Raw genomic sequence first — 19,241 nt, 5'->3', positions numbered from 1 at the left:
AGCCGTGATGTTTCCATTTTCATTTCTAATTCTATATATTTGAAATTCCTTTTTTTCTTTTTTAGCAAAAAATTTATCAATTTTGCTTATGTTTTTCAGGGAACCAGCTCTTTATGTTGAATTTTTGCATTTTAATTCTCATTTATCATGCTTTTAAAATTATTTCTTTACACCAATTTTAGATCTAATTTCTTTTGCAGTGCTCTGAAGTACACGAATAGCTGTTGATTTAAGATCTCTCTCCTTTTCTGCTGCAGGCATTGACCACTGTAAACTTTTCCTAGTATTGCTTTCACTGTATCTCACAGGTTTTGGTGTTCTGTTGTCATTTGCATTTATTCAGAAACTTATAAAATTTCTACCTGAATTCTTCTTTGCTCCACTGGCTGTTCAGGATTAACCTGTTTAATTCCCGTGTATTTGCATAGTTTCCATAGCTTTTCTTATTACTGATGTCTAGCTTCCTTACATTCTGTTTGGAAAACATAACTGGATGGTTTCCATTCTTCCGAATGTGTTGAGACTTGCTTTGTGACCCTATCCTGGAGAAAGTGCTCTCGTACTACAGAGAAGACGTGTATTCTGCAGCTCTTGGGTGAAAGCTCTGTAGTTCTCTGTTAGCTACAATTGCCTCAGTAAGCAATTTAACCTTGCTCTATCTGTGTTGTTTTTCTCTGGATGATCCATCCATTCCTGAAACTGAAACAACCAAAGTCCCCAATACCACTATACGAATATTTTCCCATGCAGGTCTACTGATACGTGCTTTATGAATCCGTTGCTTCAATATTCTTAAGTGTACTTTCTCTGATTCAACTGAACATTTTGTTACTGAAAACTTTCCTGGTCTCTTCTGTTTCTGATTTACAATCCCTTATCTGATAGAAGTATGGCTGTGGCTGCACTGAATATATTATTTCAGATTTTTGTTTGTAGTTTAGGTGTGTCCTTGGAGGCAAAGTGAGTTTATTGTAAGCAGCATTTTCTTTGAGTCATGTTTTCTAATCCATTGGTCACTCTGTCTTTCAATTGGAAAATTTAGTCCTTGATCTTTGAAGCAGTTATTGATAAGGTACTACTACTGCCATTTTTATACTCATTTTCTAGTTTGACAGTAGGTCTTTTTTTTTTTTTCTTTCATCCTTACAATCTCCATTTACAGTCCGGTGGTTTTCTTTATTGATTATTTTGATTCCTTATTATTTCTGATAAGTTTATTACAAGTCTTTTCTTTGTGGTTACCATGAGGCCCATACAAAATTTCTCCTTAATATAGCAAACTATGCTGAAACCCTAACGACTTAACATTGATTATGATAGGGAAAGAGAAAAAGCAAATAACAAATCCTAACAAAGTACCCATACTTATGTACCATTCCTCCCCAGATTTTGAATTTTTGATGTTACATTTGACCTCTTGCTGTAGTGCTTGCCTCTTATTTTAATTCAGTAATTATAATTATTTCTAATCACAGTAAGTCATGTTTGCAACAGTATTCAGAATCTTTGCATGTTATTACCAGTGAGTTCTCTATTTTCTGATATTTCCCTCTGACCTGTCAGCATCTCTTTCAGTTTAAATAAATGCCTCTTCCTTAAGACAAGTCTGGTAGTGAGAAAGTTCGTCAGTTTTTGTTTATCTATCTCTTCATGTCTTGACAGGTTTGCTTGATATGATATTCTTGGATGAGAAATTTCTTTTCCTTTAGCAGGGGCTCATCCCACTCCTTGCTGGTGTGTAAGTTTTCACACTAAGTGTGTAAGTCTTTTACCTCCTTGATTAATCAACAATTTTTTAAATGGTATTATTAACACAATTTAAAATCTTTCTTTTCAGAATGTCCATTGTTAGAATACAGAAACAGAACTGATATTTATGTATTTTCTTTTATCTTTCCATTTTTATATTTATTAGTTCTAACCATTTTTGTTGAATTTTCCAGGTTTTAGAAATATGAAATCTACAGAAATCATTTCACTTTTCGGTTTCTGTGCCTTTCATTTCTTTTTTCTTGTCTAAGCTCTGACTGTGTCAAGGTCATTTCCTTCTATTACCTGTCTGTTAAGTGTTTTTGTCATGTCAGCATTGGTTCAGATGATCAGCGTTTTTTGCCCCCTCTTCATTCTGTATTATACTGATTAATTAACCTCGTATCACACAGATCATTTTTGACATGTTAAATCATTCTAGCATTCTAAGATAAATCTCACTGTCACTATATAGAATGCAACTAATATATACATAATTCCTTTAAAACTTTAAAAAAATTATATAACAGAGAAAGAGATATATAGTCTGACCTCCCATCCGCTGGTTTATTCCCTAAGTACCAGCAACAGGCTAAAGCAGAGAATATCATCCACATTTCTCATACTGTGGAGTTGGGGGTGCAAGGCTGGTTGGCAGGACTTAGTCTTAACAACAGTAGTGTTAAAAGGTTGTTAGGGATAAATAGTAAATTAGTGTCTAGAGATGAGACTAGTTAAATATATAATAGTAGTAGGAATACAAGAGTGCTGAGTAGTGATAAAGGAGTTTCTTAACTGTTAACATAACCACTATATTTGGCTTCTGTAATCATTGCTTGGCTTTGCTGCATAAAGAACAGGGCCGACACCATGACAGGCCCAAGGTCGGGGAATAGATTTAAGTTTCACTTCACTTCAAAGTCTCATTTTCCTCAGAGTGATGGAGTGGCCAGGAGGGAACGACCTTGGAGATGGACCAACTGGGCATCCTCATGTCCGCAAGTGGAATGTGGTCTGCACCAGTACAGGTTGCATGGGAATGTGGCCTACACTGGCACGAGTTATACGTAACCAAGATCACGACTGCACAGCTTGCTGGAGACGTGTTGTACGTGACTAACGGGATAAAAACGGTTTGCAAGAGACAAGCCGGGTCTTTGTCAAGACTCCGCCACGTTGGATGAGACATGGACCCCAGCTCAAGCTAGCAATAAAGTTTCTTTGCTTTTGCATTGCTGCGTGTGAAACCTGTCTGTGGTTCGGGGATCTTTTGGACCTAACGATATGTGTGGCAGGAATCCAAGTATTTGAGTCATCACTGTTGCCTACCAGAGCAGGCAATATTATCAAGTTGGAATCAGGGGCTGGAATAAGGTATTAACAGCAAGTACCGGGTCAAGCATCGTGCTGTAGCAGGGCAAGATGCCACTTGTGATGCCGGGATCTCATGCGGGTGCCAGTTAGCAACTCAGCTGCTCTGCTGCCAATGCACCTGGGAAGGCAGCAGAATACGGTCCTAGTGCTAGGGTCCCTGCACTTAGTGGGAGACCTGGAATAAGCTTCTAACTCCTGGATAGACCTGGCCCACCCCAGCCATTGCAGTCACTTGGCGAGTGAACCAGTGTATGGAAGATTTCTCTTTCTTTCTCTATGTTTCTTTATCTTTCCCCTTAACTCTGCCTTAAAAAAAATAAAGGCATTGCAATGTAAAACATAAGCATCTTAACACTTAAGTTAAAAGTCTATCCTATATGATCAATTTAATATGTTGACGAATTTAGTTTGCTAGTATTTTACTTGGTGCATCTTTATTATTTGGCTTGCTAACCAGAGCAACACCTTGTGTTCTGAGTGTGAGAGTCACAGGCTCAGCACGCAGTGATGCAGAGTTCATTTTTCATAATGCCCCAGACATGCAGCCTGAAACCCAAGGCACACACTGCTCTGGCCATTTCCAAAGAAGACAACCAGAATCCACTAGCATTTAAAAAACCCTTTTGCAACTTTATTATAAACATTTTTGGAATAAACAAATGTTGCATTTAAGACTATCTGCTAATTTCATCTAAACTTAAGAAAAAAGCAGAACCAGGAACCGTTCAGAAGCAGAGACAAACAGCAAATCACCTACATGCTTGCTAAGTGACTTTCTCCCAAGATGTAATCAAAGAATTCAGGGAGTATCGCCTTTCTCTGCAGTCTACTCAGTGAGCCTGAATTTGACATTGGGAACTTGCATTGTCTGTAAACTGAGCTGCTCCTCTCCTTAGACCTAAGAAGTAGAATGGAAGAGAGCTCTGAAAGCCCAAGAATAGAAGAAAAAGATCTTGTGTATTTGTAAAGCCTCCAGACACACCACCCCTATTTGCCAGGAATAATGTCAGAGGAATCCCTCAACACTCTGGCCAAGTGTTTTCTGTGAGTTTTAAAGAGTTGCTTTTCCTGAGAAATGCACTTTTTCCTTCACTGAATGGGAGCCACTTTCTTTGGTTCAATCCTTTCATGGAAGGAAAACTGTTGCTCTGGAAACTCTAATTTTCATCCATTCAATCCACAATGACACTTCCCCACAGTTTACAAAATTCTTCACCCACAGAAAAATGACAGTTCTCATCACTGAAGACATGTATTTTCTTGATTTCAGGCAATCTGCATAAAGTATGTGGTCCCCTGAAGCCTTGATGACTTTCTGGACACGGGGCAGTCCTTCTGTGTTTTCTAAAAGAATTATTCTTAATTCTTGCTAGTCATACTGATCTAAGAGCCTCGGAAGGGCTGCCTTTCCTTCCAAGTTGCCTTTGGCCTTGAAGGCACAGTTCCTACCTATTCAAGTACCAAACTGCTAATGCCTCCATTTCTGCTCAAGTCCAATATCTAAAGGCTAGGCTGCAGCCACAGTCGGGGAATGTGGATCTCTTCCCTGATGACACGTATTCATGTAATTTACCACCTCAGCAAGAATGCCAAACTTATGCTGAGAGCTTCCAGAGCTTTTCTGGTACGATCAGAATTGTTTCTGGCCTAATTAATCTTCATGCTCTACCTTTGCTTTCTCCTTTGATGCTAATGATGCAAAAGATACTGAACAGTTTTCTGCTACACAAGTAGGAAGAGTTCATGATGTTGAATAGCTCCTAATCTCTCCATAGGCTTGGATAATGCTGGGTAAGAAGGGCAGTGCCATGCCACCAACAGGCACCTTCCTGAGCCTCCACCAGAGCCAGCTTCCCAAAGTGTGGATCCGGGCCAATCAGCACAGAATGTGTGAACCACAGGCAGGTAAGCAGACAATGCATATACCTTGTCCACAGAAAGACATCCAATTTTAAAACAGCCAGAAGACATAAAGACATTTCTCCAAAAGAAATAGATGGCAAACAAGCATAAAAAACAAAAATGTCGAAATGCATTGATCATTAAGAAAATGCAAGTCAAAACCACAATCAAATATCATTTCATACTCAGCACACTGCTTATGAGAATATTTTAAAAATTAAAGGAAAAAATCCTGAAATCCATGAGTGGTTTTTCATGATACAGATTTCCTGTGACCTTTTGAAAGATCCTTTATATAATCAGAAAACTGAAAAAATCCTCTCCAAATATGAAAGTGTTAAAATCTGAAGTTTTAAACATTAGTCTCTTTGCAAATCAAGTATTAATTTCAAGTAATACTAACAAACAAATCAATCTTATTTAGAAATGTATTTTCCTCAACTTGCAACCATGCTAAAATAAACCAATAAGATGGCAGTAAACAAAATGCATTCCTTCATGCATAATTTCTAGGAGTTCTATAAGACATTTCTTACAAGTAATGAGAGCTTTCTTTTGCTCTTCAAAATACAAAGTTCATCAACTCTTTATACTAATTATAGAATCAGAAAGCAATTAAGATTGCTATAAGTAATTAATATAGGAATATGCACAAGTTGCTTTACAATATATAAATGCAATTTATGAACCAAAAGCAATATATGCCAAAAGCATTTAGAATAGCAGATATAAAATAATAATTTACCTCTTATTTGCCTGTCAACAACTCTCATTTCTTTTCTTATCTTCAATGACCATTCATTGACCTGGGAAAAAGAATTTTAAACGATCATAACCATGCCAAATTCAATCAATTGTAAAGAATTTTGTGTTGGTTCTACCTTTATTCCAGACTCAATAGTAAAAAATATATTCAAAAACTTCTTTGGGACAAAACATTAGTTTTTAAAAATCTCTTTATTTTTTTTCCCTGGCAATAAGGGAAATCCAAATTAAAACATCAATGAGGTACCACCTAACGCCAGTAAGACTGGCCCACATGAATAAAAGCACCAACAACACTTGTTGGCGAGGTTGCGGGGAAAAGGGAACCCTACTCCACTGCTGGTGGGGCTGCAGACTGGTACAGCCTCTATGGCAATCAGTATGGAGAATATTCAAACAACTCAAAATCAACATACCGTATGATCCAGCAATAGCACTCCTAGGAATATATCCAGAACAATTGTTTTATGAGAAACCAACATGCACTCCTATGCTCATAGCAGCACAATCAGTAATTGCAAAAACATGGAAGCAACCAAAATGCCCATCAACAGAGGATTGGATAAGAAAGCTATGGTTCATCTATTCCATGGAATACTACTCAGCTATTAAAAAAAACAAAATGCAGTTCTTTGTGGCCAAATGGGCCAAACTGGAAACCATAATGCTAAGGGAAATGAGCCAATCCCAAAAGGTTAAATACCACATGTTTGCCTTAATTTAAGATGATATGATGTTATGTATAACATGTTATGTTATGAATGTTATGTGTTGTGTATAAACTAAAATTGAAGTATAGGTGAGGTGGTCACAGAAGGTGGTTGGGAACTCGCATTTACTTTTAACATATTGGTTACTCATTTCTATGTCAATTAATTCCATAATGATGTAAATTTTTGCTGATGGTATGTTGGAGCTTTCAATTGACTGGGATGATACTCTGCTGGCTCTGTCTTCAGACCAGAGAGGGTATACCTAAGAAGCTGTTGAACTTGACTGGACAATAAGATGCTGGACTCTATGTTTGGTATATGTTTGCAATGAGGGAATCTCAACTGAACTTGAGCTGTGGTTATGCAACAAGGTGGAGGAATCCACGATGGTGGGAGGGTTTGGGGAGGGGTGGGGAGAACCCAAGTACCTATGTAACTGTGTCACATAATACAATGTAATTAATGAAGCAAAAAATAAAAAAATAAAATAAAATAAAAAAATAAAAATCTCTTTATTTTTCCATAGCTTACAGAGGTTCCAAGCTTTTAAAGAGTCTTAGCCCCTGGCAAGCATGAACAGGCTTTACGTAAGACTCCAGGGGAGTCTGTTCCCTGCAGCGAGCCGACGACAGTCCCAAAGACGCATGGGCCCAGATAACTTTAAGGAATCAGAACACCTTCCCCCTTTATACACAATTACAAAATGACCCCAGTCTAATCATAAGAACTCATTGTTTCTTTCTCTTAATAACAATCATGTTTCATTTTACAGAATATATTCCCCTAAGTAATGCCTCTTTTAAAATTTTTTTCATGTCTCTTTTTATGATGCTGCATTTTCCTGATCCGTGAGAAATCTCTAAAGCACTAGATAGACAGACAATTGAAGACACTGGTGTAAGAGTTCAGAAGGGAGTAAATAACCAATGATTATCAAATTCTTCAAAGTAAACTTTTCCAATTTTTCACTTTTCAAGAAAAACAAAAACAAAACTGAAGGAAAATCAGCATTATCAGCAAATTGAAGGTAAATTTCACATGAAATCACCATGCGCTCTTTGACAGATGACACAGAAGTGCAAAGCATGAGTGACCCAGCCGCAAGAGAACTCCATTAACATCCACTTATTCTCTGCACTTGAGTCTAGCAAAACATAAAACAGGAAAACATGCAGCATTCATCCATGGGTACATGAACCAAAAGGCAAACAAAATCCTTACCAATAGAAGACACTCCAGGTGCTTAATCATTATTTAAGAAATAACAATTGAAATAACTCCAATCAGAAGAAATTAGTGAGTACTTAAAACTGCATAGGCACACAATTTAAAAAAAAATTCATGTTAACCTCCCTCTTGAGTTACCACTCTCACTAGAGAGCAAGAAAACCAGGACTGGGGCAGGGGTGGCTGGACAGACGTGTGTGGGCTGGATAGTAGGGCTGGTTGGGTTGAACTAGGCTTCAGTGCCCAGTGACATGTATAAGAGCTAAATGGGATGTGGGACAGACTGAACAAGTCTGCAGTACTTACTGGCAAGCATGGGAATCAGGGTAGGACGCAGGCCTGGTGGGGGTTACAGGGAGTCGCCCCGACTAGGCTGTAGCTCCCCCTGATTTGCGTGAAGGCCGAGTGTGAAGTGGACAGAATCAGGCTTGACTGCAACACCCATCAGTTCATGTGGAAGACAGGGCTGGAAACAGAACTGCCTCAGCAACTGCAACCACCAGTATATGCATAAGCTGATAGGGGCGACGGACTGTGTCAGACCCTGTACTGACAAGCACACACAAGAATCAGGCCCGGGATCACCTCAGATGAAGTTTCTTTGGAGATCCCTCCAACTGAACTGCTGATCTCAGAACCCCAACCATGAAGAGACTATGTCAGTCAGTGGATTCTGAAAAGATTTCATCGTGCGTTGAATGGCAAGATTGGCAGCAATCCAGAACTGTTGAACTATCAAAACTGCTTGAGCAAGAGCCTCAGAGCATGCCCCACATCGGGGACTTGGGATGGGAGGGAGGTTGGGTGGGGCTTTTCCCTTTACCTCTCTGCTTACCCCAGATACAGGAAAAATACATATATTAATGTGGAATTAAAAAAATTCATGTTAGGTTAATGGATTTTTTCAAGATTTATTTTTATTGGAAAGGCAGATACAGAGCGAAAGAAAGATCTTCTGTCCACTGGTTCACTCCCTAAGTGGCCATAACAGCCAGAGCTGAGCCAATGAGAAGTCAGGAGCCAGGAGCTTCTTCCGGGTCTCCCACATGGGTACAGGGTCCTAAGGCTTTGGGCCATGCTTTGCTGCTTTCCCAGGCCACAAACAGGGAGAGTTGGAAGGGAAGTGGAGCAGCCTAGACATGAATCAGCACCCATATGGGATTCCAGCATGTGTAAAGCAAGGGCTTCAGCCATTAGGCTACTGTGCCAGACCCATTTATGGATTTTTTTTTTTAAGATTTATTTTTTCCCCTTCCTCTCCTTCCCTCTGATTTATTTTTATTGTAAAGTCAGATAGATATATAGAGGAGGAGAGACAGAGAAATATTTTCCGTCCAATGATTCACTCCCCAAGTGAGCACAACAGCCGCTGTTGTGCCAATCCGAAGTCAGGACCCAGAAGCTCTTTCAGGTCTCTCATGTGGGTGCAGGGTCCCAAAGCTTTGGGCCGTCCTCGACTTGCTTTCCCAGGCCACAAGCAGGGAGCTGGATGGGAAGTAAAGCTGCTGGGATCAGAACCGGCGCCCATATGGGATCTCAGCGCTTTCAAGGCAAGGACTTTAGCCACTAGGTCACCGTGCACAATTAAGCACCTAAAGAGTACAATTCAGGAATATATTTAGCCTAGCAGCTAAGACACATTCCACATCAGAGTACCTGGGTTCAATTTTAGCTTCCGCTTCACACCAATGCAGACCCTGGGAAGCGGTAGTGATAACTCAAGTATCTGGGTTCTTGTTATCCACATGACAGACCTGTATCATGTTCCTGGTTTCTGGCTCCAGGCCCTCCCTCAACAACCCAGTTATTCTGGGCATTTGGGGAGGGCATAATTCAGTGGCATTCAGCACATTTACATGGTTATACATAAACAGATTTCCAGACTCAAAATTTCTCTTTTTGTAAAGACCTACTTATTTCAGGGGATGATGTGGTGGTATAGCATCCTAATTGTCCACCTGTAGCACCAGCATACTGTTATGGGCACCAGTTTGAGTCCTAGCTGATCCACTTCTGATCCAGCTTCCTGCTAATAGACTGGGAAAGCAATGGAAGATGGCTCCTTCACCCATGTAAAGAGACCCAGAACAAATTCCTGGCTCCTAGCTTCAGACTGGCCCAGCTCTGGCCACTGCAGTCATTTGAGGAATGAACCAGCAGATGGAAGATCCATCTCTCTTTCCTTCAAGAAAAATAAATAAATCTTTTAAGTGTGAACTTTTCTTTCGGGCTTATCATTATACTTTCAAGGTTCCTCAATGTTGCAGATGCATCACTATCTTACCCCTTTCAATAACGGAGTATTATTCCATTGTCGGTATGTATCAGATCGTTAACTCATTCATCTGATTTTGGACAGTTGTGCTGTTTCTGTTTGTGGAAGCAATGTTTTCACAAACAATGCTTTGAATATTCATACTCAAATTTTTGTTTGAGTAACCTGTCTTCAGTTTTTTGAGCATATATTACATGTAATAATTGCTGGTTCTTACGATTATTCTAAGTTGATTTTTTTAAGGATCTGACAATTTTTTTTTCAGAGTGACTTTACCACTTCACATTTCTACAGCGAAATACGAGGATTCCTGTTTCTCCACGTCTCACCAATACTTGTTTTCCATTTCCTGTACACGTGAGGGGTCTTTACAGGGTTTGGGAAAAATACACATCATGAAAAATCATGCATGATTTTCAGAATTTTTGATAAATATAAACCTTTGTTTTTATTTAAGATTTATTTTTATTGTGAAGTTAGATATACAGAGAGGTAGAGAGACTGAAAGGAAGATCTTCAGTCCAATGATTCACTCCCCAAGTGAGCACAATAGCAGCAGTTGTGCCGATCCGAAGCCAGGAGCCAGGAGTTTCCTCAAGGTCTCCCATGCGGATGCAGGGTCCCAAGGCTTTGGGCTGTCCTCGACTGCCTTCCCAGGCCACAAACAAGCAGGGAGCTGGATGGGAAGTGGAGCTGCCGAGATTAGAACGGTGCCCATATTGGATCCCGGCACATTCAAGGCGAGGACTCCAGCTACTAGGCTACCACACCAGACCCAAACCTTTGTTTTTAATTCCAGTTTCTGTGAATTAAAGTATTCTCCCAGCCAATCTGCTGGGTATAAAATGGAAGTTCACTGTTTCTGATTTGCATCTTCTAACACCTTAGTTTATTGTTACATGAAAAGTAGATTTACAGATAGAAGGAGACAGAAAAAGAGACAGAGACAAATATCTTCCATCTACTAATGCACTCCACAAATGGCTGCAACAGCCAGAGCTGAGCCAATCCAAAACTTGGAGCTTCCTCCAGATCTTCCATGTGGGTGCAGGGTCCCAAGCCTTTGGGCCACCCTCTACTGCTTTCCTAGGCTATAAGCAGGGAGCTGGGTGCGAAATGGAGCAGCTGGAACACGAACCAGTCCCATATGGGATGCTGGCACTTGATGGAGGATTAGTCTGTTGAGCAATGGCGCTAGCCCCATGATCTGCATTTTTAAAAAGACTTATTTATTTTAAAGGCAGAGTTATAGGAAGCGAAGGACAGAATCTTCCAACTGCTGATTCATTCAGATGGCTACAATGGCCAGGGCTGGGACAGACAGAAACTAGGACCTCCTCCTGGGTCCCGTGCATGACAGGGGCCTCACCATTTGGGCATTTCTTTGCTGCCTTCCAGCTACATTGGAGAAGGATAGATAAGAACAGAGCTGCTGGGATTCAAACACACACCCACATGGAATGCCGTGTCACAGGTAGTGGCTTCACCTGCTATGTCACATGGCTATCTGAATTTTCTTGATGATCAATGCAATTACATATTTATTCATGACTTTGATGGCCATTTATTTCCTTTGTAAATGTGTTTGTTCATGCCTTTTGGCCATTTTAAAATAGGGTGTGACTTTTTAAAAGAAGAATATTTATTTTTATTGGAAAGTCATATTTACAGAAAGAAGGAAAGAAAGAACTTCCATCCTCTGGTTCACTCCCCAAATGACCACAACGGCCAGAGCTGCACCAATCTGAAGCCAGGAGCCTCTTCCGGGTCTCCCACACAAATGCAGGGTCCCAATGCTTTGGGCCATCTTCTACTGCTTTCCCAGGCCACAAGTAGGGAGCTGGATGGGAAGTGGAGCAGCTGGGATACAAACTAGCACCCGTGTGGAATCGCGGCCCATGCAAGGTGAGGACTTCAGCCACTATGCTACCGTGGGGGTGGGGAGGCAGTGTAACTTTTTGTTGACAAGTTTTTAAAAGCTTTTTGACTTTTTGGCATTAATGGGTAAGTTCATTTTCATGCAAAAAATGTGCTTTCCATGTATATTTTTCTATTTTTTTAATTTTATTTTTGCTGGTGTTTACATAGTTGATTGGGGTGGGAAGGGCTGACGATTAGGGGAAAGCTGGTGAGGCCATTTTTCCGTATTTTCTTTTTCCTCCTCATGTATCTGGAGGAAGTGGGGGAGATAATGGAGAAGCCACACCAAACCTCCCAACTGACTCAGTACCCTGGGGATGGGGAATGACCACCTAATGTCATCCCAAGGTCCCAGGTACGGAGCATGTTCTGAGGGGTCTGCTCAAGTGGTTTCAACAGTTTTGACATGCTGTTGATCTTGCAGATCCAAGGATGGGGAAATCCTTTCAAGGTCCACTGACATAGTCCACTTGAGAGTCTCTATTCGTGCAAATATCTGCTGTCAACACTTGGTTGGGGTACTTGACCAATTTGCTCTGCCCTCATTCCTCTGCTATGGTACCATATGTCCTCTGCAGGCCCCAGTGGATTGCTATATTCTCCTTGTGTATCTGGGTGTGCCGTCCATTGCTCCGTCTTCACCACTGAGAAGGCCCAGTTCTGACACATGCACTCCACTGTCACAGTACAGATCTTGCAATCCTCCCCATGGTTGGAGTTCTGAGTCCAGCAGTTCAGTTGGGGGATCCCCCAAAGAAACTTGATCTGATGTAATCCTAGACCTGACCCTTGTGTGTGCTTGCCAGTACGGGATCCAGCTCAGCCCATCACCCACATCAGCCTATGCACACACTGGTAGTTGTGATTGCACGGTTAGTTTTGTCTCCAGCCCCATCTCTTATGCAAACCAATGGATGTTGTGGCCAAGTCCAAACCCTGCCCACCATACACTCAATCCTCATGTAAACCAGAGGGAACTGCAGCCTAGTCAGAGCAACCCCAAATGACCTTCACTATGCCAACCCACAGCCCTGGTTCCAGCGCATGCCAGTATGTACAGCAGACTTGTCCAGTCTGTCCCACATCCCATTCAGCTCTCACACACTTTAAGGAGTGGGGAAGCCTAGCTCAACTCAACTGACCCCATTATCCAGACCATACTCATTCTGACAGGTGCCACTGCTTGCCTGGCCAGGCTCATACCTACCCCTACGTCTCACGCTCACCAGTGAAGAGAGGTACCCACCATTTCCCTACTGGGCCTACTCCCAGGCCTGGATCCTGTACTTTCCAAGTGGTTTCACAGCCTAGCTTGACAGGACTTGCCCCCAGTCCCAGTTCTTGCCAGCTGATGCTGCAGCAAAGCCCAACCAGCCTGCCCTTACTCTGACTCATATCTGCTCCAGTGAATACAGTCGCCTAGCCCAGCCTGGCTCTCCCCCAACCCAGTTCACATGCAGGCCAACAAGTGTTGTAGTCCTGCCCAGCCTAGTCTGCCCCCAGTCTCAGTTCTCATGCTCACCAAAGTGAGCAGTGGCCCAACAGGGGAGCCTCCATAGCCCCCCCTACTGGGTTCACACTCCACCACCTCGTGCCCCCAGTATCACACGTTCTGGTGGGTGCTGCAGCAGACTCAGGCATGGCCCGCCTCACCTCAGCATTGGTCAGGGGGTGCTGTTGCCTGGCCCATCCTGGTCTGTCTCCAGTTCCAGCTCATGCTGGTACATGCTGCAGCCTAGCCCATCCCAGCCAGCCCCTAGTCCGGCCCCTAATGTGAACTGGTTGGTGTTGCAGCCGGACCTGGCCTGCCCTGGTTCTCAGATTTGCCAATAGGTGTTATGAATTTGCCCAGCCTGGTCAGCACCCATAGCTGACCCATACATATGCCACCAGGTACTGTAACCTGGTCTGGTCTGGGCTACTCCCAGCCTTGGTTCTTCTACTCACCTGCAGGGACTGTGGCCTGACAAATGAGTTCCCCAGTCTCCTCTATCAGGTCTTTTCCCAGTAGCAGATCTCACACACACCAATGGGTCCTAGGCCCAGCATAATTTACTCCATCTCTTATTCTGGCAGGAAGAGCAGTAATGTCCAATCAGCCCACCCCCATTCCAGTTCTTACTGTTGGGTGCTACAGCCCAGCCATGCCTGGTCCACGCCCAGACACAGCTCTCATGTGGTTCAGTGGGTGCTGAGTCATAGCCCAACCCATTATACACCCACCTTGACTCTCAGGAGCACAAGTAGGTACTGGATCTTGCCCAGTTTGGCACACCCCAGACCCAGTCCTCACCCATGACATATCCAGCCCAGATCACCGCCCACATTCCAGCTCTTGGGTTCACCACAACCCAGCCAGTGCATCTGCTTAGCTCCCTAAACAGGACTGCTCTAACCCAGCTTGGCACAGCCCATTCCCTGTCTTGGTCTTCGCCATCTGAGGCTGTAGCCTGGCCTGTCCTGGCCCGCCCCCAGTCCCAACTCTTACTGGCAGGTGTTACAACCCACCCCTGACCAGTCTGTCCCATCACTAGCTCATGCAAACCATTAGGTATAAAAGCCTAGCCCAGTATGACCCACACTGCAGCCTGACTCCTGCAAATGCCAATGAGCTAAAGTTTGGCCTAGCCCTGCCTGGTCCACCCCTCTCCAGAAACAACCCACGCACTTGCCAACGGGTGAACATAACTTGTCTGGCCTAACCAATACCTAGGCCTGAATTATATGCTCACCAGTGGGAGCTATATCTCACCAGAGCAGCTTCCCAAGTTCCCCCACCAGGCCTACTCACAAACCCAGACCTCACATGTGCTGGCTTAGGACCTTACCCAGTATAGTGTGCCCCCTCCGTGCTGGTCTTTGTATCAGCTGGTGGTTCTTGTGTCCCAGCCCTCCCCACACCATATTCTTGGGTGTGCCTGCTTGGACCACCCCAGCCTCTTCCCAACCATAGTACCCATGAGTTTTAGAAGGTTCCATGGTCATGCCTAGCTCAGCCTGTCACTACCCCCATCTCTTAAGCAAATTAGAGGAAATTGCAGTTCCACAGGGGTGAGTCCACATACCTCCCACACAATCTGCGCCAAGACCTGGTTCTCTCATGTGCTTGTTGGTGTCATGGCCCAGCCTAACATTACCCTTACCCTGTTCTGACTCACTGGTAAGTCCTGTGATGCAGCCTGGCCAGGTAGGCCCCCAGCCCTAGCTTTAGTGTGTGTTGGTGAGTGGTGATTGGTAGTGATCCATGCTAATGAGCCCAGCTCAGATCTCTCACATGGGCTGGCGCATTGGTCTGACCCATGAAGGTTCTCCAGCTTCCACCCTCCAAACTGCTTGGTCTCAGCATCCTCCATTACCTACCTTGTCAATGGAAGTGTCTCAGTATTCATTTCTCACCTGCAACATACTCCCTCAGCGGTCCTTCCTCCCAGACATCCCCTCATCCCCTTCCCCGAACAATCCACAGTCCCTGAACCTGACAGCGCACGGGTTCCCCAGTCCAGCCTTCCTAAGCCCAGTCTTCTGGTGGGGTGGTATGCTGACCTGGAGCTCTGCCTACCCACCAAAGTCACAAGCTCCTGGCATGTGTGCTGGCCTAGGATCTGATCACTTCACACACCCAAGATCCAGGCCCAAAGTTCCCTAAGGCCAGTCCATCAGCATAACAGGCCAGCATGCTAACCTAGGGCTCTCCCCTCCCCCTGCCACCTTGCCTGGGACCAAGCTCATGAAGAAAACTCCAGGATGCTCTGCCTGTATGCACACGAGCCCCCAAATCCATGAACGCCAATGCTGGTACCATCCCCCAGGCCTCTGCAATCCATACTCCCAGGTCCCCACAAGTCCATCGCCCAGGCTGGCAGGCACAAAAGGCAGCAATAAGTTTTTAAAAAGTTTTTATTTATTTATTTATTTTAATTTGAAAGGTAGATGATCTTCCACCTGCTAGACCACTACTCAAACGCTGAGATCAGCTAAGGCTTGGGCCAGGTATCTCTAACACCATCAGGTATTCCATGTGCGTGGCAGGAAGCGGAGCCAAGACTCATACCAGGCATTCTGATACAGGATGTGAGTGTCCCAGGAGCTTAACTGCCGTACCAAGTCTGCTCTTGCAAGAGTCCTTTACATATTCTGATAGTAGACCCTTATCTGGTGTCTTCTCACTTCCTGGATAATATTCTTTTAATGCACAAAATCTTTTTGGGGCCCAGCGCAGTAGCCTAGCAGCTAAAGTCCTCACCTTGCACACGCTGCCACAGGACAGTCTCCTCCTCAAAACTTTATTTGATAAAGCTCTATTTATCTAAAAAACCTATTTTTAAAATTTCTTCATAACATCTCAACTTAAATGTTCTTTTGTGGAAATGTGTCCTGACTCCCAGGATAAGGTAGAGTTTCCAACAGTACAAATACACTGAACCCAATGTCCCCTCCAAATTATGAAGTTCACAATAGTTATATGTTAAGCTCCAGAAAGTCAAAGGCTTTTTACTCCAAACCTCTGCATAACATCTGACAGCCAGCAAATGTTCACTAAGTAGCTGCTGAATTAATCAACCATCAGATGTGATGAAGGAATACAATATCTCTGAGGCAATTTAACACTTATGTAACAAAATTCTCCAGAAGTTTTCTATGTTTAAATGTCAAAAAGTTTCATAAAGTGTCAGAAGAAAAATTCCTTTTAAGCTTATAAAATCAAGAGATTCAAAAAATTAAAAAAGATTTAAGAGCAACAGGAAGGACCAAAAAAATTCAGTCATGCCCCAGACCAGTTCTTCTCAGCCTGACCTACTCCTACGTCAAAAAGTCACAGGAAAAAGTAAACAATTTAGGTTGGGTGGGGCAAAGAGCCCAGATGATAGGACAAGCCTATCAAACTTCCTAGCTAAAAATTTTCCAGGTAATTTTAACCTAATGTAAAGCTAGGGTTAAGAAAAACCATCAACATGCCTGGTGCAATGGGTCAATGGCTAAATCATCACTCTGCATGTGCTACGGTCTCAAGTGGGCATTGGTTTGTTTCCCGGCAGCTCCACTTCCCATCCAGCTCCCTGCCTGTGGCCTGGGAAAGCTGTAGAGGACGGCCCAATGCTTTGGGACCCTGCACCCACGTGGGAGAAGAAGGTCCTGGCTGCTAGTTTTGCATCAACTTAGCTCTGTCCTCAGTGGCCACTTAGGAAGTGAGCCAGGGGATGTAAGATCTTTGTTTTTCTTTCTCTCTGTATATCTGCTTTTCCAATAAAAACAAATCTTTTTTTAAAAAAGTACAAAGTTGCTGATGATATGTTGGAGCTTCTAATTGATCGAGGTGATGCTCTGCTGGCTCTGCCCTCGGACCTGAGAGGGCTTCCCTAAGAGGTTGTTGAATTTGGTCAATGGGACACTGGACTCTATGTATGGTGTATGCTTGCAATGAGGGAATCTCAGAACAACTTGAGCTGTGGCCATGCAACAGGATGGAAGAATCCACCGGGGGGGGGGGAGGTTTTGGGGTGAAGGGGGGAGAATCCCAGTACCTATGAATTGTGTCACGTAATACATTGTAATTAATGGAGAAAAAATAATAAAATTAAAAAAAAAAAAAAGAAAAAAGTACAAAGATAAAATGCTCAGGAAAGAATATCAAACAAGTCTCTTTACAGTCACAAGAGAAAATTTAAAAAATTAAGAATACCACATTTAGTGCCAACACACTTTTAATAATAAACAGTATTCTTTTACCTATCAATTCTGAAAACACATGAAGTATAAAGAAAATCAACTAATAACACAATATATTGTGTAAACCATACAGAACCTGCCGAAGTTTCATATATTAAATATAACTTTGGGGCCAGCACTATGGAACAGCAGGTTAAGCCTTCGCTTGTAGCACTACATTGCATATGGGCATCAATCTCAAGTCCTGGCTGCTCCACTTCCAATCGACCTCCCTACTAGTAGCCTGGGAAAGCAGCAGAGGACAGCCTAAGTCCCTTGGCCCCTGCACCCACACAGGAGACCTGGAAGAAGCGCCTGTCTCCTGGCTTTGGACCAGCCAGCTGCAGCCACTGCAGCCATTTAGGGAGTGAGCCAGCAGATGGAAGCTCTGTCTCTACTACTCTTTGGAAATCTTCCTTTCTGATAAAAATCTGGAAAAAAAAAAACCTGCAAAAGCAGAAGTCATTTAAAAAGCTGTGCCTTTTATTCAAATCATTATTCAGTCCATTAAGTCAGGCAATAGAGGGAAAGGCGGCTAAAATCAGTGAGAGGGTATTTTCCATAAACAGTGCTAAGACAAATGGTGAGCCAAATAAATAACAAGATGATTGACTCTTCTCCACCCTTTCCTAAAATTAATTTCAAGTGGACTGAAGACATAAATATTGGATGCAAGACTGTGCTGGTTTAAGACAGCCCAGCAGGCATTGTAGCAATGCAGGGAAAGCCCTACCTAGGATAGCAGGATCACCTTTGAGCACAAGCACTGGTTCCAGTCCTGGCTGCTCCACTTCTGATCCAGCTCCCTGATAATGCGTCTGGGAAAGCAGAAGATGGCCCAAGTACTTAGGACCCTGCTACCCACGTGGGAGATTGGGTGCTGGCTACCCACCTGTTACCCACCTGGCTGCTGGCTTCAGCCTAGCTGTGTGGCCAATTGGTGAGTGAACAATTGCAGGGGAGACCTCTGTCTATTTCTATTGCCTCTCCATGTCTACTTTTCTTTCCAAGAAACCACTTTGTATTTAAGATCTCAGATTAAGGAAGGATTTCTTTAAAAAGACACCAAAGCAATATCCATAGAGCAAAAGACTATTGTCTTAATCTATACTGAAATTAAGAACATTTACTCATCATCAGACTTAACACAATGGACTGCAACAAACTGGGAGGAGAACAGACAGAAAGGAAAGTCTTCCATCCAATGGTTCACTCCCCAAAGTGACCGCAACGGCTGTTCCTGCACCATTCTGAAGCCAGGAGCCTCTTCCTTCAGGTTTCCCACGTGGGAGCAGGATCCCAAGGCTTTGGGCTGTCCTCGACTGCTTTCCCAGGACACAAGCAGGGAGCTTGATGGGAAGCAGGGCTGCCGGGATTAGAACCAGTGCCCACGTGGGATCCCGGTGCGTTCAAGGCAAGGACTTTAACTGCTACGTTACTTTGCCAGGCCCAGATTATTTTAAATTACACTAATGGCAGTAAATAAAAGTATTTTAAAATACACATACACTGCATCAAAGATACATAATGACCGCCTATGAACAAACACTTATTTCAAAAACTTGAATTCTGAACACTGTACATGGAAATCTGCAAGACAGATTTAAGTC

At 43.2% G+C, this 19,241-nt stretch overlaps 1 protein-coding gene across 1 annotated transcript in view; it reads right to left on the bottom strand.

The window, feature by feature from the left end:
- The window catches only part of CHMP3 (charged multivesicular body protein 3), a 62,330-nt gene that overhangs the window by 35,059 nt on the left and 8,030 nt on the right, over positions 1 to 19,241 (bottom strand). The window contains exon 2 of the mRNA XM_004590731.3: positions 5,771 to 5,831. Within this exon, the coding sequence (XP_004590788.1) occupies positions 5,771 to 5,831 (61 nt within the window). The remainder of the gene's footprint in view (positions 1 to 5,770; positions 5,832 to 19,241) is intronic.

This window comes from Ochotona princeps, chromosome 8, assembly GCF_030435755.1.
Source record: "Ochotona princeps isolate mOchPri1 chromosome 8, mOchPri1.hap1, whole genome shotgun sequence".
In the NCBI taxonomy this organism is placed as follows: domain Eukaryota; kingdom Metazoa; phylum Chordata; class Mammalia; order Lagomorpha; family Ochotonidae; genus Ochotona; species Ochotona princeps.
The sequence above is the reverse complement of the archived record's forward strand: the minus strand, read 5'-3'. Positions and strand labels throughout refer to the sequence as shown.